Source organism: Pteronotus mesoamericanus, unplaced genomic scaffold (assembly GCF_021234165.1).
Source record: "Pteronotus mesoamericanus isolate MK-2021 breed Mesoamerican mustached bat unplaced genomic scaffold, CSHL_Meso_final scaffold_476, whole genome shotgun sequence".
Classification (NCBI taxonomy): Eukaryota; Metazoa; Chordata; class Mammalia; order Chiroptera; family Mormoopidae; genus Pteronotus; species Pteronotus mesoamericanus.
The window spans coordinates 2154394-2178394 of NW_026555318.1; the positions used below are offsets into that span (position 1 = coordinate 2154394).

Consider the following 24001-nt stretch of genomic DNA (forward strand, 5'->3'; position numbering starts at 1 on the left):
AGAAGGGAGAAACGTGGGTATGGTCCCCAGGAAGGAGAGGGCACCCGCTTTATTTTAATTTATAGTACTTATTAACAACTAACATGTAATTTACCTTGTTTATTGTCCTGTCCCACTAGAAGGTTAAGCTTCATGTTTTGTTCACTGCTGTATCCTCAGTACTCAGAACCACACCTGGCACAGAGTAGGCACTTAATAAATATTCTGTAAATGAGTAAATGAGCTGTTTAGTTATATTAAAGAGAAAGCACCTATCCTTGACCTTTATCTTGATTGAGAGTGACAGTCATATTGGATTGGTCAAAAAGTCCATTTAGTTTTTCCCATGAAATAAAAGACACATATTTCATTTTCACCAATAACTTTATTGATTTTGATATTTTGAGTAGATCAGCTATCTCCCGCTATTGACTTCTAGTGGGTAGAGGCCGGGGTGCTGCTAAACATCCTCCAATGCGTAAGACAGCCCCACAGCAAAGAGTTATTTGGCCAAAATGTCAGTAGTACCAAGAAACTTCACAAACCACTGTTGTTGTTGTTTTTTTTTAAGATTTTATTTATTTTTAGCCCTGGCTGGTGTGGCTCAGTGGATCAAGCGCTGGCCTGCAAACCAAAAGGTCGTCCGTTTGACTCCGTCAGGGCACATGCCTGGATTGCAGGCCAGGCACCCGATTGGGGGCATGCAAGGAGGCAACCAGTTGATGTATCTCTCACACGTTGATGTTTGTCTCCCTTTCTTTTTCTTTGTTTTTAAGATTTTATTTATTTACTTTTAGTGAGAGGAGGAGGGAGGGAGGGAGACAGAGGGAGAGAATCATTGGTATGAGAGATGTTGATTGGTTGCCTCTCACAGGCCCCCAACCTGGGGCCTGGCCCACAACCCAGGCATGTGCCCTGACTGAGAGTCAAACCCGTGACCTTTCAGTAAGCAGGCTGGCACCTGATCCACTGAGCCACACCAGCTAGGGCTCAAATCACTTTAGACACCTTCTATCAGTCACAGCACCATACACTGCATAAATCCTTTTTTTGCATTTCAGTTGGTTTTTACCTTTCTTCAAATGGTAAAGCATAATATGCCAAAAATATTGCATATTCCATCTTCAATATTAAAAAGGCTGCACAAAAATTCACCAATTTTTTTAATATTTTTTTTAAATGCACACAAATGCACTTGATGGCTGTCACTACGCAATCTAACAAAATAGTTTCAAATGAAGTTAAAGGCAATTAAACACTACTAGAGCCATAGTACAGAAAAAACAATGAAATTTTTGGCCAACCCAGTAGAGGGAATGACAGGTGGGAGACTCAATGGTTAAAAGCAAAGCCTCTGGTGTGAGACCGAGCAGCAGTTACAATTCCATCATTTCATAAAATTGTATTTAGGAATACTGACATTTGGATTTCATATAATTTTCATGTGTCATATAATATTATTCTAGATTTTTCAGCTATTTAAAAATTCTGAGCTTATTCTTAGCTTGTGGCACATAAAAAAAACAGACACTGGGCTGGATTTGACACTCAGGCTGTAGTTTGCCTACCACTGGCTAAGAGACCAATAGATCAAACTGGAGCCAATCTTCAACAAAATGTGTGTGGCGGGGGGTGGGGGGGGGTGGCACTATGTAGTACCCGTGTAAGTCAATGCAGGGTGGCCTAGAAACGTTACTTATTCTGAGATTACATGCTTCCTATTTTGAGTGTGTTAAAATGTACTTTCTTTTGTGAAACTATGGCAATAGTAAATAGCAGCTGGTGCCAGTAGTTTTTTAATGTCCTTACTTGGCAAAATAAAAAGCTGGGAATCTTATATGAGTCCCCTGCATTTTTTTTTTTTTAATTCTGTTAACTTTACAGCTCTGAAATCCAAAGTCTAGGATTTCACTGCTCCAGGCGAAGTAAACATGATTTTCTCCCTAAAGCCAAAAGACTGGAATTTTGGGATTGGAAGTCAAATCTTCTTGATCTCTGCTCACAGGATGAGGTGGATAATCCACCAGAAAACTAAAACTTGGGACCAGAAGCTCTTCTAGGAAGGGAAGAGAATTCTCGTTTCCAAACCATTAGGTTTCCAGCTTTGTAATCCTTGAACTAAGATACACCAGAACACTAGATAGCCAAGAGTAAAGGCCAAGAGCGAAAAAGCGGAGCTGCTAGCTGTGAGGGAGCCTAGGAAACTGGCAGGACCCATAAATCAAGTCCCTAAACAATTTTCTGCCTGTTTTGTCTCTAATGGCATAATGATCATTCCCTTTTGCCCTCTGCCTAAGGGTGAGGAGAGAGTTAAAGCCACTTTGACCATTCCTCTACTTTTGGAATGGTGGAATGCCCTTTCTTTGACGGGAATGCCTATGGTGTGAAAAGACCATGTGTCAAGCAAGCCCTTTTACCTGCCTGGGTCTTGGTTTCCCCAGTCCAAAAAGAAAATTGAAATAGAACACCTTTAAAGCTCCTTCTGGCTCAAAGATTATATGAAGATGTGCTTTCCTGCTAACAGTGGGGCAGAACTAGGTAGTGAAAAGGGGCTTGTTTTGGCTTTTTCCCAGGGAGAGAGGATTCATCTGGGCGGCTTCCCAAGACTCTTGGAAAGGTAAATAAAGACTGGGTTGCGTGGCTGGCATTCGCCCAACCCCACATGGCCCCGAAATAAGACCATGGGTGGAGAGGCCACTTTCCCTTTCTTCGGGAGGATGGGAAATGGGGTACCAGCAAGGAGCCACAGAGGTTTCCGGTTGCAAAGCTCTCCCCTACTCCAGAACTCTTTCTCGCGGACACCGTGCCCTGCGTTCCAGGCATCCACAAGCAGCATGCTCACGTGCCGCTCCCCTTCTCCCCTCGGCTAGGCCTCTCGGAACATGACACACCCTCCCTGCTGCTTTTTTATTTTTTTAAATCACAACTCAAATTTGGGTATTTTTCTTCCTCTGCCAGCCCCGCCAAAACTTTCAGTGAGCTCCGCCCACTCCACGTGGACCTCCCTTCCCTGTCCCAGCAACCCCTGCGAGAACCCCCACCCCCAACACGTGACCAATTGTTATGTTTCCTTCCTGGGGCTCCCTTTTTGCTGGCACCAACTAAGACTGAACAAAAGTGCCCCCTTCAGGGTGAATGTGGGGCAGCAGCCTGGGGAGGAGAAGAAATTTGAGGGCTGGAGTACAATAGGGGGCACGTCGCTGCTTCTTAAAATGATTTCATATCCACATAGCTCCCTGGTTAATAACAGGAAGGATCACACAAAAGATGAGACAAATTCGAGAGAAGGGATATCATCAAAGGAACTTACTTTGGTTCTGGAGGGGGAATTCATCTGATTAGAGCTTGTCGGTATGCTCCAAGGTTCTAGGTTTCATCCCCAGTCAGGGTACATACAAGAATCAACCAATAAATGAATCAATAAGGGGGACAATAGCTGTGGCTGCTGTGGCTCAATGCATTGAGTGCTGGCCTGTGAACTGAAAGATCACAAGTTCAATTCCCAGTGAGGGCACATGCCTGGGTTGGTAGCCAGGTCCCCAGTTGGGGGTGTGAGAGAGGCAACACATCAATGTACTTCTTGCACATTGATGGTTCTCTCCCTCACTTTCTCCCTCTCTTCCCTCCTCTTTAAAAACAAATTTAAAAAAATTTTAAAGGGGGACAACAAATCAATGTATCTCTCTCTCAACCTCCATCCTTCCTCTCTCTAAAATCAATTTAAAAAGAAAAAGAAAAAGAAATCTACTTTGGGGGTATAGCTGGATAAAAGTGTTAACCCCTAGTTGCAAAGTTGGTTATCTCTACTCCACCTTCATTTCCCCTGGAGTTCTTCATGATGTTGGCAGAGCTCTCTGAGATCCTCAGATACCAGACAAGAAATCAAGAATTCTTTAATTAGGGACTGGATAGCTGGAACATGGCCTCTTCTAGGGCGAGTGGTCTGCCTTTTTTTTTTTTTTTTTTTTTTTTGTCTCCTTCACTACCTCCCTTTCCCCCGACAATACAAAGTATCTATCCCTCTGTGGGCTCTTACTCCTGAAGCTGACATAAATTATTTTCAAAACAGAGTCTCCTCTCAGCCTTGGGAACATTTGCCCTGGATGGGAAGAACCCCAGGAGAACATGTTCGAGGAAGGGGGAGTGGGCAGGACAGCAAAAATTAGTCCAGTGGGAAGGCTTGATGCACAGAAAGAGGGGACTAACCAGAAGAAGCTAGAAAATAGGTCAAGTGAAGCAAAACAGAGGAAACTGGTTTCCTTGGGAAAAAATCTGACCTAGGCTGTCTCTGTTTTCCCTCCTCACTTCTTTTCTCCACATGAGATGTGAGGTTGAGAGACTGGGAAGGGAATTGGGGTGATGCACGGTATGTGGTTGGAGACTGACTGGGAGAAAGAGTTGTGTATCAGGCAGTGCTCAGAGCAAGAAGGGTAGGTAAGGGATTTAAAACCAGAATGACCCCTGGGCTATTTGTCCCTCCAAAGTCATAGAAGTCGTGACTAGTAGAGAGCCCGGGAGCAGCAAACCTTAGGGTCGAAGGAGGGGGACCTCATTGTAGCCAAGAGGCACGGGGCCTCTGGGCATGTTCCACATTTGTGGAAGGGAATGGGAGGAGTTCTAGGGCAAATAGGGAAATAGTGTCCTATTTTCCAGGGAACCAACCCAAAAACTATCAAGGTAGAACATTAAGGACTAGGGAAGACACTTGCTTTCCTGTAACTCAGCATCTGTCAGCGCTCCCATTATCAGGTGCTATTTCCAGAGTCCTGGGCCTTGGGGAGGAAAGGGAGGGGCCCTGGTAGAGACACAAGAAGGGAGACCCGATGGGATTCTCCCTCAACCCAGCTGCAGTTCCAGATATTCACCACTCGGGGGCTCCCGAGCTCAACTTCAACCACAGCCCCAGAGTAAGGGAGAGAGGCAATCTCTAGAGGACAGTGTGGGACGTCAGTAATGACCCTGAGAGCAGAGAGGTGACCTAGGGGTCATGTGCTCTGAAAATGCAGATCTTTCTTGTGGCCGTTGGGAAGCACCCAGCCTCCACGCTCTCTAAAAGGGACTTGCGGCACTGAGAATGGGCTCCCCACCTCTTACCCTCACCCTCTTCTCTGTGGCCATTTCCTCCCCTGCGCGTTTCCTTCCCCTCCCCCATCCCTGCGGCGGGAACACCACCACCATCCCCCCAGCCTGTCAGAGTCCTGAGAAATGCTCTCATTCTGGCTGGGTGCCAAGCTGTGGACTTCCTGGGCTTGTGGGGTGGGGCTTGGCTGAGGGGAAGCCCTTTGGACAGGAGCTGCCACCCTTTGCACAGCTTGCTCACCAGCTGGAGCTCATTCATTTTCTCTCTCTCTCTTTGTCTCTCTGTCTCTGTCTCTCTTTCTCTCAAAAGACTCATCTATCATTCTCCATCACCACCACCTAATTTCCTACCCCCACAATAGGGTTTCCTTACCAGGGCAAAATATCCACAATCTGGAGGCAGTGGGCATCCTAAACACTGCAGTTCATAGTGAGAGAGAGAAAAAGCACCTATTTGAGAACCTGACTTCCTGTTCCAGAGGCCTGTAGCTAGAAGGAGAGGTTCAGCTGCCAGGGTCCGGAGGTAAGGGGTTTGTAAATGGTAAGTTGATTGTGGGGTCCCTTGTAGATCCTTCTCAGAAGCACTGGATCTAAGGAAGTCCATGTGTCTCTGTATAGTAAAGCCTGGGTGTGGATTTCTGTATATCTGACCACCTCTACTCAGCCTCCATTTTCCTGAAATAAATCAGCGGAAATCTGAACTCATTGGTCTGCATCAAGCCCAAGGAAACCTTCCCAGCCAGCTGCAGCAGACTGGGGTAGATTTAGCAGGAGTGAGGAGCAACAGACACCACTCCCAAAATCTAATGAACAGAGACCAGGCCTGTCAGAGGCCTCTGGCACCTGTCCGCCGGGTTGTGCTCAGAGATGTTTTTGTGTTTGGGGGTAAGAGGGTCTTCTGATACCATCTACAAATAACCAAGTGAGAACTCAGTCCTGTGGTGCCCCCTGCCTTGCCATCACTTCCTGGCCACTTCTGTAACTGAGGGTCCTTATGACTCATTAAATTAGTTTTAAATCCTAGAAATCCTCTCTTGCTCTCCCTCCCCGCCTCCCCACCCCAGACCTAGTCTTTCCCCTGAATAATCAGCAACCCCCCAGGCAGCAGCGCAGTAGCCCAGACCTGACCAGGGGTCACACAGTCTGGACCCCTGGCAGGTTGAAGATAACATCTTGACCTAAGTAAGTTATGCTTTAGGTTCTGACCTTTAAGGTGAAATTATCTCCTGGCTCCTTTCCCATGAAACTGAACAGAGGGATACTGGAAAAGGCCTGAGAACAGTCCTTAAGACCTGAAGAAATGATTTATTACTTTTACCTCATCTCCGACCAATCAGTCCCGGCAAAACCACTAACCCGCGGTGTCTTGTGATTTTGCCCTAAATAATCTGTAACCCACATGCCATTTTGTGAGCATTAGCTCCTCTTTCTCCTGGGTGGCGCCATTCATCAATAAAATAGCCAATATTTCTCCTCTGCAGTTCTCCATGTTTAGTGTTTGGCTCTGCGGGCGCCGGGTGGAGGAACTCTTTTTCTAGTCTATAATACTTTTGCAGCCTGTCTTCCTGACGTCATCATCTATAGACCTGTGCCAGATTCCCAAGTTCCTATCTTGAAACCTCAGCCCCCACACCCAGGGCCTGGGGAGAGCTGATGTAGGTCACTGCAGCTGAGCCTGCAGGGATGTCTGCTCCTTGAGCCCAGAGCCCTTCAGGCAGAGAGTAAATCTTGCAGAGAAGCAAAAGGAAGGGCGTTATGAGAATCAGATGAAAGCATGTTCCTCAAAAAATGAAGCACGGAGAGGCTCGGAGTCAACCGATCACAACCGAGACAGTGAGGGAAGCTGTGTTCCTGAGAGGATGCATGTGATGGAGGAGGGAAGGCAGGAGGAGAGGGGCTGAGTGGGACTCCCACCCCTGGCTTCCTCTGGCCACCCACCGAACCCACCAGCGCCCCCGCTCCACCCATGCTCACCCTTGTCCTATTTGCCTTTGTCCGGGGACCATCTGATCCCCAACCCCCCACTCTCCAATCACTTAGCCCTCCAGGCTCAGGTTTCATTCTCAGGAGCCTTTGTGCTCGCCTTAGAGACCCTCTGCTTCTTCTGGTCACAGTTTCTGGATCTCAGGAAGCTGGAATAGGCCAAGATTGTCCCCACCCTCCCTCATTGAAAGACTTTTCCTGCTTGTTATCTGTTAAATTCATTTCGTGGGGTACTTCCAACCCACGGGGACCTCACTCCTATTCTTGGCTCTCCCCTACCGCTGCCTCTGAGATCCCAGGGAGCGTGTGTGTGCACATGCATGCATGTGTGTACATATTGCTCATGTTCTAGTTGTGTATGGGGAGCCAAGGATCTATAGCTCAGCCAGCTTGGGAAACCCACGGCTTGCACAAATAGGCAAGGGGCCAGTTTCTACCTCCAGCCTCAAACCCATTTAAACCCCAATCAATTGCTCTAATAGGAGGTTCAGGACAGGAAGAAAAGTAGGTAAGATGGAGAAAGGATAAACAATGATAACCCTAGCCTTCTCTTTGCCCTATTCTTTCCCCAGTACCTGCCCTTCCCCTTTCAAACCTCAGATGTTCGTCTTCCCACTACTTATTTGCCCTCATTTTCAGAATCCTTGCACACAGTAGGCATTCAATAAATGCTTTTTATACTGAGTCTAACTATATCTGGTTACGTTCTCTGGCCATACTTTGAGAGGAAGCAGCGCAAAAGGAGAAGGTGGACTCCCTAGGTCTCGGGCTAGGCTCTCTTCTGGGACTGATTGACTGCTAAGGAACAAATGATTCTCAGATTTCCACAGGCATCAACTACACCTGGAGGGCTCCTTACAACTGAGACTGAGGGGCCTACTGCTGAGTTTCTGATTCTCTGGGGCCTGAGAATTTACATTTGTAATAGGTTCCCAGGGGATGCTCACCCTGCTACTAATCCTGGGACCACCGTCTTAGGTCTTAGGGAACCCTAGTCCTTCACCCCAGTGCTCTCCTTGGATGCCGGGCTGGTTCCAATTTTATGTAGTTCAGGAGGAAGTAACAGGTAAGCCTTGGAAATACGTGACTCCCACTCAGCCCTCTACCCCAACGAGTGCAGGGATCTAAGAAAGGGCAAGGATGAGCACAAGTTGGTCTCGGACTAATTACCTGCTCTATCTCTTTTTAAATAGTCCATTAACTCCATCCTTATTGAAAGTCACTTCCCAAAAACATGTTTTGCAGCAGCAAGGGAGCACTAGGAATTTCCTGTGGTGAGGCAGCCCCAGCACGGGGAGGGGCGAGGCAGTGCTGAGCGAGCGCCTTCCCTTGGCTCGGGCAGGGCCACGTGCCCCACCCCCTCGCTCGCACATGTCTCTGCCGCCACCGCCAGCAGCAGCCGGGCTGTTTATGAGCGAGTTGTTGTGGTAGAAATGGAGCAGGCTGCACATGCCCAGCCCATGTGACCAGGGCAGCCCGCGTGAGCCTCGAGCCGGCACAAACACACTCGGCCCTGTCCTCTGCTGGCCAGAAAAACAGGGGGAAAGATGGGGAAGGAGTGAAGGGCACTGGGTGCCCTTCTCCTCCTCTGCTGGCTCTTTATCCTGCTACTGTCTCCTTTTGTCTGCCCTGAGCCACCAGAGGAGCAAACACCCAGGGAAGAAACATGGTTTCCCCAGGCACAGTCTCCTCCCAGGCAGCCCCCTGGCATTTATACAACCCAGAGCCCTAGGTCCCAAATGAACAAAGAGCCTCCCCACGCCAGGAGCACAGAATGGCCCAAGCCAGCCCTGGAGCTCATGTGCTAATGTCAGCCTGTAGCCAAGACTTAGTTTTCCTGCAGTCTGGGCCCCCCAAGGAGGCTGCCTGGTCCCCTCTTTGTAGGAAGGAGGTCACCACACAGAGATGGCAGCAAGCGCCCGTTCCAGGATTAAAACAAGGAGAGCTCAGGGATTTGTGGGGTCAGGGACACAAAGCAAGGGTTCTTTCTGTATCAGTGGTCTGTAGAGTTTAGTGGACAGGAAGGAGAAAGTCCTTCTGCCAACTGGGGACAGGGAGGAGCTGAGGGTAGGGTGGGGAGAGGGGGGAGGAGATCTGGAAGAAGTTCACACTAGCCCCGGTCCAGCTGGAGAACAAACACAGTGCAAAAGACAAGTTCAGCCTCCATGTCTCATGGAAGTGTCCCCTCCCACCCGCCTGGCCCTCCCAGCCCCACGGAATCCTTCTCTCAGCACTCTAACCCCAGACCCCCACCTCCAGCCCCTGCTCCAGCCCCCTGCCCATGGCCCTGTCCTGAGCAGCAGCGCCTCTGACTGAGATGTGAGACTGTGCTGGAGTCAGGCGGACAGTAGGTTAGCAGGAACAAGCAAATGAAATGAGCACGACCCACATTTCCTCATGGAACCAAAACTTCCCAGATCCTGCATTGCAGAGCTAGCGCTTTTTTTTTTTTTTTTTTTTACGTCTCCACTGGGCCTCTACACATGTCTGCATTTTTGCAACCAGCACAGATTTTTTTTTTTCAGGGTGCAAATGCGCATTCTAATGAGCCGAACCTCCTTCCTGTGGCATTGAAAATCTCTTTGGCAAATTGCTTCTCCCCCTCCCCCCCAATTTAGAAGAAGGAGAGAGATCCCAAATTTGTCTCTCTCTCCTTCCCCTGCCCCCTCCCCCAAGATACTGCAGTCTTCCCAGCCCAACGAACAGCTGCAGACCAGGGGAAAGGGATGAGAGGAGGGAGAATGAGCCCTGTTTCTTCTTTCCATGCAGGCTGAGCTGGCAGGGCTGGGATTGCTTTTTTTTCCTGGGCAGCCCATTGCACCCCCCCTTTCCTCTCCATCCCAGCCAGTGTTTATGTAAGCCTCCCAGAAGCTACACAGGGCCCCTTACGCCTGCCCAGGCCGTGGCTCCTCCGAGGTCCATCCGGCTCACGAGGACTGTCATGAGCCTCTGGCCTCCCCAGGCAGCTGCATGGAGATCTGTAGGAGCCCAGGGACTGGGGAGAGATCCTAGATAAGAAGAGGGTTTGAGGCAAAACTTGGGGTAAGGAGTGGGAAAGGAGGCAGGCACCCCCTACCCCCCCGCACTCCCCACCGTGCATGCACATTCCCCACACGCATTCTCCTGCATGTCAGTCCTACAAAGGCTCAAGGACAGCCAATGGGCAGGTGCAGGGACCTGGCAAATGACACCGCCAGTAGGCTCCAGCAGCGGTGGCAGCAAAGGTTAGACAGGATGGCCTTGGCATAGCATGTGCTGGATGCCACTGCCCCCCACCCCAGGAGGAGGAACCCCATGCCAGAAAGAGGGCAACCTGGGGCTTAGTCTTCCACCTCCAAGGACAGTCCATGACACCTCCTGAGATCCTATGATGTGGGCGGGACCCTGGGCTCTGAGAGGGGGACCTTCCTTCAGGTTTTCCAAAGGGTCTGCTGAAGACACATTGGCCCAGGATGGTAGGTGGCTTTTGAAGAGCTGTTTTCAGAGGTACGCATCTCTCAGGCAAGTGAATGGGAACTGAGATGTTTCCTTAGGGCTGTTTACATGTCTGTCTGTTCTTGGTGGATTTCCACACTCTTATTGAATCAACCCTTTCTTTCTTTCTCTCCTTCCTTCCTTTCTCCCTTTCTTTCTTCCTTCCTTTCTTTCTTTCTTTCTTTCTTTCTTTCTTTCTTTCTTTCTCTATTTGTTTTTAGAGAGAGGGGGAGTGAGGGCAAAAGAGAGAGAAACAGATGTGCGAGAGAAACATCAATTGGCTGCTTTTCGTAGGCGCCCTGATATGGGACTGAAACCACAACCCAGGAATGTGCCCTGACCGGGAATCGAACCTGCGACCTTTCCCTTTTGCTTTGGAGGACGACGCCCAACCAACTAAGCCACACCAGTCAGGGCCCAATCCATTCTTAATACGTCCCCTGGAAGGAGGCACGGGAGGCTCTTTAAAGAGCCTGGACCTACCTGCCCCCCTCCCCTCATCACCAGCTGCAGATCCCAAGGTCTGGGAGAGAAGAGAGTTCAGATGTGCCTGCTTCAGCTACTTCTGTAGCAGTCTATGTGGAAATTTGTTGGTTGATCCTATGCTGGCCCACTTCTATCTTTACAACCAGACCAAGGGAAGGTAGGAAGGAGAGAAGGAGGAGTTTAGGGAAGAGGAAATGTGGTTGGAATTAAAAGAGATTCTGGGAAGAGGAGGTACTGTGGGGCCAGGCGTAAGGAGTGCTTCAGGCTTCTCGGGGACACACCTGACTTCCAAGCACCATCATTGCTTAGGAAACACCATGACGAGCCTAGTGCACAGACGGTCTACTGGAAGTAATCATTCTTTTCAGGAAGGACAATCTTGCTGGCAGAAAGAGTTTTATCCTCAGGCCTGAGGTTGAATTCCCAACATTTGCACTTTCTTTTCTTTCTTTTATTTTTTATCCTCACCAGAGGACATTTTTTCATTGTCTTTTAGAGAGAGAGGAAGGGAGAGAAAAAGAGAGGGAGAGAGAAACATCTATGTGAAAGAGAAACATCAATTGGTTGCCTCCCCTGCACACCTGGACCAGGGAACGTGCATGCTTGGACCGGGGATCAAACCTGCAACCCAGCATGTGCCCAGACCAGGGATCAAACCCACAACCCTTCAGTTAGGGGACGACACTCCAACCAACTGAGTCACATCAGCCAGGGCAACATTTTCCATTTTCTTTGTGCCATTTGACAGTGGTAGTTCCAAGAGATATCTGGGAAAGTGTCAGCCCCTCTAATAATCTCCATCAACTCTGCCATCCTCTGATATGACATCTTTTATTTATTTGTTTGTTTGTTTGTTTAAAGAGGGGAATGGAGGGAGAAAGAGAGGGAAGAAACGTTGATGTGAGAGAGACACATCAATAGGTTGCCTCTCACATGCCCCCAGCCAGGGACCTGGCCCGCAACCCAGGCATGTGCTCTGACCAGGAATCAATCAGCAACCCTTCCATGGGTGGGACAACACCCAGCTCACTAAGCCACGCCAGCCAGGTGACATCTTCTTTTAAAAATTTTTTTATTTACTGATTTCAGAGAGAGAGAAACGTCAATTTATTGTTCCATCTATCCATGCATTGGTTGGTTGCTTCCTGCATGTGCCCTGATCAGGGATTGAACCTGCAACCTTGGCATGTCAAGATGATGCTCCAACCAATTGAACTGCCAGGCTAGGGCCTGATGTGACTTAATTTTAAGTAAAGTGCTATGCAAATACACTTCCAGACAAATTACCTAGTCTGTGGAGCATCCTGGGCAAGTTAACCAACATCTCGAAGTCTCAGATTCCTCCTCTTTAAAATAAGAATGAGACCTACAGCCCTGGCCATGTAGCTAAGTTGGTTAGAGTGTTGCTGGTTCAATCCTGGGCCAGGGCACTTACAAGGGGTCAACCAATGAATGCATTAAGAAGTGAAACAACGGGTCTATGTTTCTCCCTCCTCTCTTTCACTTCCTCTCTCTTTCTAAAATCAATTAGGAAAAAAAAAAAAAGAACGAGACCTGTAGTATAGGGTTGTTGTGGATGTTTACTGAGGTAATATGCGTAATGCACTTAGCACAGTGCCTGACATATAGTTGGTAGTTAATATACATTCCTTATTTCCTTTCCTTGGAAAAAGGAGCAGTGAGGTAAAGATAAAAACACGTCCATGGAAGCCAGTCCTGAATCATGCCTCGCTCTCTCTGTCTCCATCTCTCCCAAATAACAAATAAGCTCAGATATTGACCCTTCCCAAGACATCAGGCTCCAGGCTCCGGGAGGGCTAGGGAAAGCTAGCTGGCCCTTTAGAGAACAGGAAAAGGGTCCAGAAAGGCAGAGGATGAGTCTCTCCCAGGCACATGCCTGGCTCCCTGATTCTGGAGCATCCCCAGGGTTTCTGTCCCAGGTTTGCATCACCTGGGCAGGCAGGTTTTACCCCTGGGCAATGGTTTGCTTGGTGAGAAAGGAGGGGGAAGGGAAGGCACCTACTGAAGCTTGACCTGGTTTCCGGCAGGGACCCACCCTCAGTCAGTCAGTGTTGGCCCAAGATTTAGGCCACCCAGGATGTGCACAGGGTGTTACCCTGTTACCTAGAACAACCTACTGACAAGAAGATCTTGGACCAAACACACACATCCATATGCACTCACACCATTTACACTTACATACCCACACATACGGTCTCTCATTCACAATCATATGCTCACACACAAACGCTCTCTGGCCAGAGCTTAAGAGCTCCCAATCCCTTGCCTATCTCCTCTCTAGCTCTGCTGCCCTTCCCAGGCTAAAGAAATACAGGAGAATTGAACACATATTTAGAAAGACACACACAGGCATAGGATCCAACCCTGTCCCTAAATGGTGAGGTCAGTCCCCAGAAACCCAGACTCTGAGGGGAAGTGCGTGTAACATGGAGCTGGGGCTGTGCCTTGCAGTGCCAGATTCCTGGACCTGTATCCATTCCACACGGTTCCCATCTGAGCACTGTTTATTAAGAGTTCAGTTCCTTCTTGGGCTGAATCTGGATATGGGAGGAATGGGGAGTGAGTGAGTGTGTGTGTGTGTGTGTGTGTGTGTGTGTATGTGTGTGTGTGTAAGCGAACTGAACTGGAATGTCCAGCTGGCAGGAGGGATAGGAGGCTATGTTGACATGCACCTGTTGTCTAAAGGTCAAGGTTGAGGTCAAAGAGAGGCCAAAGCTAGATTCTACCCTAGGTCCCCCAAATCCAGACAACCCAGCCTTTCTCACTGCCTTTGGTGGCTCTGGGTGCCCTAGTCTCTGTCTTTCTCCCAGCAGCTGTCAGCAGAGAGAGGAACAGGGTGAATAGATTGGAAGCTTCTAGAGCCAAGGGAGAGTCCTGCCTCTCATTATTCTCTATCCTTCTCTCCAGTGTAGAAGGAAGATCCCAAAGTTACTTCTTTGTCAGGGAGGAAAGGAGGGCCCTCTGAGAAGTGCAGAGGAAGAAGCGGAGAGGCAATCCCCCTCTCTGGCCTTCTCCCTCTCAGCCTCCACCTTCATACCTCACACAGGCTGCAAAACAACCTAGCCTCTTGCCAAGTGTCAGGCTGACTGAATTTCAGCTCTAGCTGCCTCTGCCTCCTCCTTCCTCTCACTTGTTGCAAACTGAGGGAGGGAGCCTTGACCCCTGGACTACCCCCTAGAGGGGGTTAAACACCAACAAGTAGAAAGGAGGGGGGGTGGGATCCCCACAGCAGCAACAGAGCTGTGGGTCTTGGGGAGCTTCCAGGGCAACTGAAGCGAGGGTGCTAGGGGCTGGTGGAAAGCTAGAGGTCGTGCCAAGGGCCCTAACTTTGAGTTGAGCCCTGGCAGATCGCTGGCCCTGGCTCTGGTGGAGAGTCAGAAAGGACAGAGAGAGCATGCAGCCCCAGACATGGCAGCTCACCTCCTGGCTTTCCCTCCGGAGTCCAGGGGGAGGAGGGAGAGGAGGTGGAGGCTGAGTTCTGAACCAAGTTTTCCTGAAAAGCCTCTTTCCTTGTTTGTCCTAGCCCCTCCCAGTCCCTCCTACGCTCTAGGGCAGGACAACAAAGAGTCTACTGCCTTCTCTCTCCCACTCTTCTTGGGGGCCCCGGGAACAAAGCTGAAGCCCCAGCCAGTCCAGGGAGCCCATTCTAGGGGGCCCATCTTCTACTGGGAGTCAAAGTCTACCGGGATCGGTGGTCAGGCCAGCTGCACAGCCACCACCCCTTCAGTTAACTTCACAGTACTCTCGGCTTACTCATTTCCTTACTACCCAGCTATTTTCTGCCTTGGTGCCCACACTCCTTCTCTCTACCTCTTTGGCGGCTGTCGTGTTTCCAGGCATACATCAGTGCTGCCCCAGGAGCTGCCTGTGAACAAGTGGAAAAGGGAAAACAAAACAAAACAAACCTCCCTAGAATCACTAGGACTGAGGAGGAATTAGCAGGCAGCAGCAGGTGGCCCAGGTTCACGTGGCTGCTTGAAGAGGTTATTATTTCTTCCCCATAACCCAAGTCTCCAAGCAGGATAGACCTCTACTGGAGACCTGCTTTTACCAGTGGAGCAGTTGCTGGTTTGGAGGGAGATGCTGGCTGTTCCTAACCTCTCTTCAGTGTTTCACTTGCTCTTCTGCCCATCTCCTGAGGTCTAGGGTGGGCAAAGGAAACCAGCAATAGATGCCTGACCTTGGGCTAGTCACTTCTAAGCCTCACTTTCAACATCTGGAAAGGAGGGAGGGTAAGATGATTTTAACCCTGGGTGTCCCCTTCTGTGGAATCTGCAGGCTACCCTCGAGTACTGCTGGTGGTGGGAGTGGGGGTGTCCCTGTGCTCCCAGGCCCTTGCCTTACCTCTGGCCCCATTCCTTTAGGGCCTCAAAGCACTTTCACCATAAAGTTCCCCTCCCTTGTCCTTTTTATTTCCCAAACAAAGGGAAATGACTCATCTCCAAGTCACCTGGAATGGGTGGGATGGTGTCATACAAGCAAACAGGGAGTCCCTAGGGGCCTCCTCACCCCCACAGCAACTCCTTTCCCTAGCGGTGCTCTTCCTAAGGGGAGTAGAAGGGATAAGGGGAAGCATTTCTTTTTGGTCTTCGGACTTGGCCCTGCAGCAGAAGTCCTGACTCCGCGGATATCTCTTTCTCCTACTTCTCTCCCCGTGTCACCAGTAACCTCAAGGCGAGGTCACTGCTGCAATCACGTGAAGCCCTCACGTTTGCAAGGTTTGCAGAAAAGGCTTGTTAGCTTTGATCTCCCAGGGAGCAGCGAAGCTTGCCAGTCCCTCCCCAGGAATTCACATGCCTCTGCCATACAGGCTTTCCAAACACGCCACCCTGACTCTTCAGCGCACCCCACCCACCCGGCTCTCAGCTCCTCCCCCGTCCCAGCAACAGTTTTTGCAAGGCAGAAAGAGGGAAATATACACAGTCCGCCCACTTTATCAGTGGACTACAAATCCCGGCAGCCTTGGCGTTACGCAGGCGCACGGAGCTCAACGTGCCTGCTGCTGGAAAAGTGTGTCACTGGGGCACGAGGCGCTCCCTGGGATCACATGGTACCTGCTCCAGTGCCGCGTGCGGCCCGGGAACCCTGGGTTGCTGGCGCCTGCGCAGAGCCCTCTGTCCCAGGGAAAAAGGCTGGGGCAAAAGGCGGCTGAGATTGGCAGAGTGAAATATTGCTGCTGAGGGAACGTAGCAGGGCACACGTCTCGCTTCTTTGCGCCTGGGTGCCCCGTGGCTTCCCATCACCTACTTTCTTCCTGACAGCAACCTCTCTACCTCTGGGACTTTTGGCACCGGGAGTTCCAGGTTCGCTACCCTGCAGCGCTGCGGAGCCATCGGGCAGGGGCACCGGTGCACTGCGGAAACCAGACCCTTCTTGCTATCTGTTAGCCTGAACTACTGCAGACTAATTCCCTCCGGCCCCCCTCCCTCACACTCTCTCTGCTCTTCCCATGCAAAGCAGACCTCCGTTGCCTCGTCGTCCTCCCCTTCTGCAGGGCTGCAGCCCGGCCACCCTAAGACCTTGCTACAGGGTGCCTCCACTCCCCTCCCTCAGCCAGTGCCCAGGGGGAGACAGCGGTGATTGCAACCTCCACTTTGTGTCAAGGTCCAGTTTGAATGACTGCTCTCAGCCGGTGAAGACATGACGACCCTGGACTCCAACAACAACACAGGTACTGAGATTACTATCGTCGTCCTTTCTCTCTCACCGTCTCCTCACTTCCATCTCTGTCTTAGAGCAAGAGGAACTTTGTAAGGGACTGGGGACTCCCTCTGCCCTGGGATTTGCTAGCGTAACGGGGACCATAGGCTAGTATTTCAAGAGGTTGGGTTTTTTTGTTTGTTTGTTTTTGCTTATTGGCCTGGAAATGCGCCCAGAGGCGCCCTACCACCAACCCTGAGTTCTAAAGCTCACTTGAGCCTGCTGGACTGCAATCCCGGGCAGGAGGAAATGGAGAGCGGGTACGTGCGGTGAGATGAACAGAACAGTTTAGAGGGACTCGGAGCTTTGGACCAGTGTTTCCAAACGCCCCCGTCTGTCCACCCCTGCAGCTATGGCAGGCCTGGCCTTCTCGGAAAGAAGGTCCCCTCCTTCCCCTCTTCCTCTTCCCTAGTTTCCGCAGGCAAGAAGGAACCTGAGAAGCAGTGAGGTGATCGGGACTCCAAGGCAGGAGGGGCTGGGGGAATAGGTCAGATCTCACTGGGGAATCCTCAGTGACAGTAGGGAGCGGCACTTGAGGAGCTGGGAGTGTGGCGCTGGGCCCCAGGGAGGACACCCACAGTGCCCGGGTGGCCGGGAGGGCTCACATGGCTGCGGAGCCGGGCCCACGTGCTGCGTTTGTTTTCATTCAGCAGAAGCCGTGGCCGCCACCTCATTGGTCGTTGCCTCCGTGGCCCTGTTACATAATGAGCTCCGCCCCCACGGTCGCCCCGGCAACGCGTGTTCCCTTTTCTCCTCCCCTCAATAGTCCCTGCCTATCTCGCGTTCACCGCCCAGCCCCGGACCCAGACCCGGGGAGGGGCGGGACGGAGGCGGGGGCTGCTGCTTCCAATTGACGGAAAGCGGAGAGGGCGGGTCCTCGAGTTCCGGGGTTCCTCGTTGGGGAGCCACGTGCAAGAGGCACACGTGGAGCAGGGACGTGAGGCCGGCTGAGGGCCCGGCTCCCGCCCCGCCCCGCCCCGCCGAGATCTGGGTGAAGCTGGGCTGACTCACCACCCCCGCCTGCCTCCTTTTCCTGTTCGCCTGCCCGGGTCCCCCCTCTTCACCATCACCGAAGCAGAGTAAGATGGAGTCATCCCTGACCTCCCTTGGCCTCATGTTTACACTTCTCAAAAGGGCCCCACATTTAGCCACCCTGCTCACTCTTCTCTTTTACTCTGTTTGCTCCTATTCACTGTACCGCCTTTAGACTCAACTCTCCACATTCCACATTCTTTCTGTTCCCCAAGCATCTCTTTCCTTAGTCCTGCAAACATTGTCTTACTCCCCACCCCACCGAACAAGCAGCAGTGTGCTACCTAAGGACTTCTCCAAAGCAACTAATTCCAGGATCATAACTGAAAGGATATTAAGTTTCTCTCATCTTTTTGTTTGTTTTATGGAAAGGGAAACAGACCCACAGAAGGGACTTGATTTTCTCAGGGTCACAAATCAAGGTGGTCGTAATGGATCTAGATCTAGAACTAGACCCTTTTGAATGTGCCTCTCACTTCCAGGTTAGAAGTTTCTTTGATGAGTCTTACTCCTCTTTTGGAGATGGGTGAACTAGGTCAGGTTCATTTACCACCAAATAAATATCCCATCCCCCCACATCAACCTTGAAACCGTAGGAGCTGATCTGTTGTGCAACTTTTTTACAGGGAGCTGGGTTCATCCTGACCAACCTTGAGCTATTTTAGGGTTGCCCTGCCCAGCTTAGTGTGTGTCAGTGGGTGAGCAAGACATGTGCCTCTGGAGACACAGTAGCATGGCCTGTGTTGGCTCACACGTGTCTTGGGATCCTCCCTTCACTTACCCTGCCCATGGCAGGCCAAACTAGGTGCTTGGAAAAGGTGTGGCAGGCAGGTCACCTTTTTTCTCCTGCTGATAACCACGGGAACACGGCCACCTGGTTGGCAATGTAATCAGAGGACCAAAGTCCTGGAGTGCAGAGAGCCAAGATCATTGTCACTAGGCTGAGATCTGGAAGGGGGAGTTCCAAAGCCCTAGGCTGGACAATTTGTCCTTCACATCCACCTCGTGCAATTTGCACTGCCAGAGTCTTGAGGGAGTCCACTCAGACTCTCTCTATTGAAGGCTAGAGGAACCAGACCGGGCAGGTTTGGTAACTTAAGTACCTTCGGAGAATACGTCTTTCAGTTTTGGGGGAATGTGACTGCTTTACTTTTCACTTTCCCTCATTCCCCTCACTGTTGGCGAGCTGCTGCTCCACGGCCTCACCTCCAGAATGGTGTTGGTGTTAAAATTGGCAGCTGTTCATTTTGGAAGGCTGGGTCTCATGAATGAGTCTCAGCTGCTCATCCCATCCTTAGGTCTACCACCGACGACTAAGTCATTAGCTGCAGTCAGTATTCCCAAGGAAGGCATCCAGGGCGGGGGCGGGGGGGCACATATGTAAGATGCCCACCGGGGTCATGCCTCGAGGGAGGCACCGCATACACAAGGCAGATGCTGAATGTACCTCGCAAAGGGTCGTGGTTATTGGATGGGTATGCCGTATCTAGTATGTGTTGGGGAGTTGCCTATTGTGGCTCTTCTTTGGTTCCACGTGGTTAATTTCTGAGTTGCCAGCAGTGTTTAGGGGAGGCAGGTAGGGGATGAGCAGGGTCGTGCCCTAAGACAAATAGCTATATGGCAGCTGACATCTCCTTCTCTTGTGTCGTCCTGCCAGGTGGCGTCATCACCTACATTGGCTCCAGTGGCTCTTCCCCAAGCCGAACCAGCCCTGAGTCCCTCTACAGTGACAGCTCAAATGGCAGCTTCCAGTCCCTGACCCAAGGCTGCCCCACCTACTTCCCACCGTCACCCACTGGCTCCCTCACCCAGGACCCAGCTCGTTCCTTTGGGAGCATTCCACCCAGTCTGAGTGACGATGGCTCTCCTTCTTCCTCTTCCTCATCATCCTCTTCCTCTTCCTTCTATAATGGTAGTCCCCCAGGGGGTCTACAAGTGGCCCTGGAAGACAGCAGCCGAGTGTCCCCCAGCAAGAGCACCAGCAACATCACCAGTGAGTACATTTCTCGTTCATCTGGGGGAAAGGAATGTGGCCAGGCCCAGGCTAGGAGTTGGTGTCCGTGTGAACGAGTTATTCCCACGGCCTACCCTGGCCTCGGCGATTTCTCCTAGCGTTGCACCAGCTGCTGTCCAGCCTGGTCTGGTCATTTGAGTGCCCCCTAGACACTGGGGCAGCTCCTCAGTTCCCCCCCAGAACCTCCAGCCCAGAAAACCTCCCTCTCTGGCCACTCAGACAGCCCTCCTGCTCACTGGCTCACTCACTGCCCCTCTCTTCCCACAGAGCTCAATGGCATGGTGCTACTGTGTAAAGTGTGTGGGGATGTCGCCTCGGGCTTCCACTACGGCGTGCATGCCTGTGAGGGCTGTAAGGTGAGCCAGGTTGGGGGTAAGGGCCAGGGCAGGGGACCCACTCCCCCAAGGACACATGAGCCTGGCCCAGACGGAGATGCCCACTAGCCGCCCCTGCCCTCCAGGGCTTTTTCCGTCGTAGCATCCAGCAGAACATCCAGTACAAAAGGTGTCTGAAAAATGAGAACTGCTCCATCGTTCGCATCAATCGCAACCGCTGCCAGCAGTGTCGCTTCAAGAAGTGTCTCTCCGTGGGCATGTCCCGTGATGGTGAGGCAGCACTGTTACCCCTTGAGCATCCCATGCCCTCCCTCTTCCTTCCACCCAAAGTGTCTGAATTTATCCCTTCCTTAAAAAAAGTCCCAAACTGAGACACATTACACAGGGAGTCTCATCTGCACAGGGGAAGCCCGTACTTCATCCTCTTGGGTAAACACAGTTCTTTCCCATTAATCCCAGTGGTCACCTCCTACCACAGTCCCTAGCTGGAAAACCCCTCCATGGGTGTGGCCTTGCTGGTTTTAGCTTTGATATGGAACCCCAAGCCTTCAGGGTCTTGCCCTTGCAGGGGGAAGGAAGGAAGAGAGCATGTGAGTGTGTATGAGAACTTCCTGACACGGCTCTCATCCTGCCACAGCTGTGCGTTTTGGGCGCATCCCCAAACGAGAGAAGCAGCGGATGCTTGCTGAGATGCAGAGCGCCATGAACCTGGCCAACAACCAGCTGAGCAGCCAGTGCCCGCTGGAGACCTCGCCCGCCCAACACGCGACCCCAGGCCCCATGGGCTCCTCACCACCCCCAGCTCCGGCCCCCTCACCCCTAGTGGGCTTCTCCCAGTTCCCACAACAGCTGACACCTCCCCGATCTCCAAGTCCTGAGCCCACAGTGGAAGATGTGATATCCCAGGTGGCCCGGGCCCACCGAGAGATCTTCACCTATGCCCATGACAAGCTGGGCACCTCACCTGGAAACTTCAATGCCAACCATGCAGCAGGCAGACCTCCAGCCACCACCCCACATCACCGGGAAAATCAAGGCTGCCAACCTATTCCCAATGACAACCTCATGGCCGCCCAGCGTCACAATGAGGCCCTGAACGGTTTACGCCAAGCTCCCTCCTCCTACCCTCCCTCTTGGCCCCTGGGCCCTGCCCACCACAGCTGCAACCAGCCCAACAGCAATGGGCACCGTCTATGCCCCACCCACGTGTACCCAGCCCCAGAAGGTGAAGCACCTGCCAACAGTCCGCGGCAGGGCAACTCCAAGAATGTGCTGCTGGTGAGGGCACCGGGGGTGAGGTGGGCAGGGGGCCTGGAAGACTGGATTTAGCATAGGGCAGCTGGGCGTGCCTGGAGGCTCATGCAAGCATGTCCTCCTCCCAGGGGAGGATGCTCAGCCCTGCAGCCAGGGCTCTTCCTGGGAATCACTGGTCTCCACCTGGCACCTGATTGCTACTTTACTGAAAGACCTATCCTCCTCGGCCACAGCGTCTCCCTCAGGCAGAACCTAGGGCCCAGAGCTGCAGGGGGAACTCATCTGAGCTTGCCTGGCTGATAACTCCCCTCCCCAAATCCCTTCCTCCTCCAGGCGTGTCCGATGAACATGTACCCGCACGGACGCAGTGGGCGAACCGTGCAAGAGATCTGGGAGGATTTCTCCATGAGTTTCACACCCGCTGTGCGGGAGGTGGTAGAGTTTGCCAAGCACATCCCCGGCTTCCGTGATCTTTCTCAGCACGACCAGGTCACTCTGCTCAAGGCTGGCACCTTTGAGGTAAGTGACCCTTTGTGCTCCCTGCTCTTGACCTTGGGAAGCACCCAACAGAAAGTCTTGGTGCATGCAGCAGGCAGTGGCTGGAAAGGCTTTGGAACCCCGGTGTCTGTGTCCTTACCGATTCTGACTGAGGAGGGGGCAGAATGCCTCCCACTCCTGCCTCCGGATGGCTGGGACTTTCGTCTTCTCAGCTGCGGTCCAATCACATCCCATTGCCCTAAAATAGCACTTTAGGGCACATCGCCACCCCCATTCTAGGCCTGAGCAAATTAATTTTAGTGACTTGCCCAAGGTCACAGATAGTGACTAAGCTGTGGCTCAGATTCAGGCCTGTTGGATCCCAAAGCCAGGGGGACATTTCCCATCCTTCCACCTCCCATTACCCACTCAGGAACTCTCCCCACTCTTTACTGAGAAATCTAGTAAACCCTTCAGAAAACTTCAGGGGTGCTTTGGCAAGTGCTTCTGCCACCTCACCCAGGATGACTGTCCCCCGTTTAGGTGCTGATGGTGCGCTTTGCATCGCTGTTCAACGTGAAGGACCAGACAGTGATGTTCCTGAGCCGCACCACCTACAGCCTGCAGGAGCTCAGCGCCATGGGCATGGGAGACCTGCTCAATGCCATGTTCGACTTCAGCGAGAAGCTCAACTCCCTGGCGCTGACCGAGGAGGAGCTGGGCCTCTTCACCGCGGTGGTGCTTGTGTCTGCAGGTAGGTCAAGCTTTCGCCTGAGCCTGACCCCGGGGAGGAGGCGGACGCAGTTCAATTGAACACACCTTTTATGGAGTACCTACTCTATGCCAGGCCCTGTGCTGGGCACTGGGGATACAGACATGATTCAGACACAGTCTAGCTTGGGAGACAGACTCATGCCCGACTAATTATAAAACAGTGAAATAAGTGTCACAGTAGAAGCATGAACCAAGGGCTTTGGAAGCACAGACAACTATTTCTGCCTGGGGAGCTGGGGAAGGAGGTGACACTTGAGTGGGGCCTCAAAGGACAAGTAAGATATTGCCAGGCAGGGGTGGGGTGTGGGGGGTGGGGAACAGGGAGGGCCAGGCAGAGGGAACTACAGAGCAAAAAGCAAGGGAGCCTGGATATGTTTGGCCTGTTCAGGGAAAGAGAGTGGCCTTCAGGGATGGGGGTGCCCAGCCCTGCTGAGCCCGTGCTCCCATGCTGGAGCGGAGGCCTCAAGGAGGAGGTGTACTCCCCTCCCCCACCCCCGGGCCCTCTGAGGGGCTTCAGGGGGAGACTGCATTGCCCGCCGCGTCCTCCTGGCAGACCTCGGGGTCCTCGTCAGAGGAGCTCAGGGAGCCTGCCTCACTGCTGTCGTCTTCCCCACAGACCGCTCGGGCATGGAGAATTCCGCTTCGGTGGAGCAGCTCCAGGAGACGCTGCTGCGGGCTCTTCGGGCTCTGGTGCTGAAGAACCGGCCCTTGGAGACTTCCCGCTTCACCAAGCTGCTGCTCAAGCTGCCGGACCTGCGGACCCTGAACAACATGCATTCCGAGAAGCTGCTGTCCTTCCGGGTGGACGCCCAGTGACCCGCCCGGCCGGCCTTCTGCCGCTGCCCCCTTGTACAGAATCGAACTCTGCACTTCTCTCTCCTTTACGAGACGAAAAGGAAAAGCAAACCAGAATCTTATTTATATTGTTATAAAATATTCCAAGATGAGCCTCCGGCCCCCCAAGACTTCATGTAAATACCTGCCTCCCTCCCCCATCACTGAACCACCCCTCCCCCCTATTTAAACCACTCGCTCCCCTCTAATTCTCTAGCCCCCCAATTTGTTCTATTCCTGTCTCAAATCCAATAGTTCACAGCTGAGCTGGCTTCTGTGGTGTGTGCTCGTTGGGGGTAGGGCGGGGCGGGGCGGAAACATCGCCAAGGCTGGGGGCGCACCTCTCCATCTGGTCAGTTTGTGGGCTTGGATACTCTGCCAGCAGATGGGAGGGTACAGGGAAACAGCACGCAAGTCTAAGGGGGTGCCCAAGGGGGTTATTTTCATCATATATTTATTACATAAATATATAGTAAAATAGACGAGCAACAATTACCATAAAAATATCTTTCTTTAAAATCCTGACCCAAAACACAACGGGATGAAAAATCGCACATAA

At 51.9% G+C, this 24001-nt stretch overlaps 1 protein-coding gene across 1 annotated transcript; it reads left to right on the forward strand.

The window, feature by feature from the left end:
* Nucleotides 1–16047: 16047 nt before the first annotated feature.
* Nucleotides 16048–23711, forward strand: NR1D1 (nuclear receptor subfamily 1 group D member 1). Its single transcript, XM_054593828.1, has 8 exons — nt 16048–16693; nt 19412–19747; nt 20036–20124; nt 20229–20373; nt 20741–21381; nt 21691–21876; nt 22378–22588; nt 23225–23711. Exons 1-8 carry the CDS (start codon nt 16663–16665, stop codon nt 23422–23424), a joined length of 1839 nt encoding a protein of 612 aa, XP_054449803.1. The 5' UTR covers nt 16048–16662; the 3' UTR covers nt 23425–23711.
* Nucleotides 23712–24001: the final 290 nt, after the last annotated feature.

Bases quoted from the DNA above. Each gene is read 5' to 3' on its own strand.
- NR1D1 (XM_054593828.1), top strand. From the start codon at position 16,663: ATGACGACCCTGGACTCCAACAACAACACAG. The intron at 19,748-20,035 runs GTGAGTACATTT...CTCTTCCCACAG, and splicing joins GAGCACCAGCAACATCACCA to AGCTCAATGGCATGGTGCTA. The intron at 22,589-23,224 runs GTAGGTCAAGCT...TCTTCCCCACAG, and splicing joins GGTGGTGCTTGTGTCTGCAG to ACCGCTCGGGCATGGAGAAT.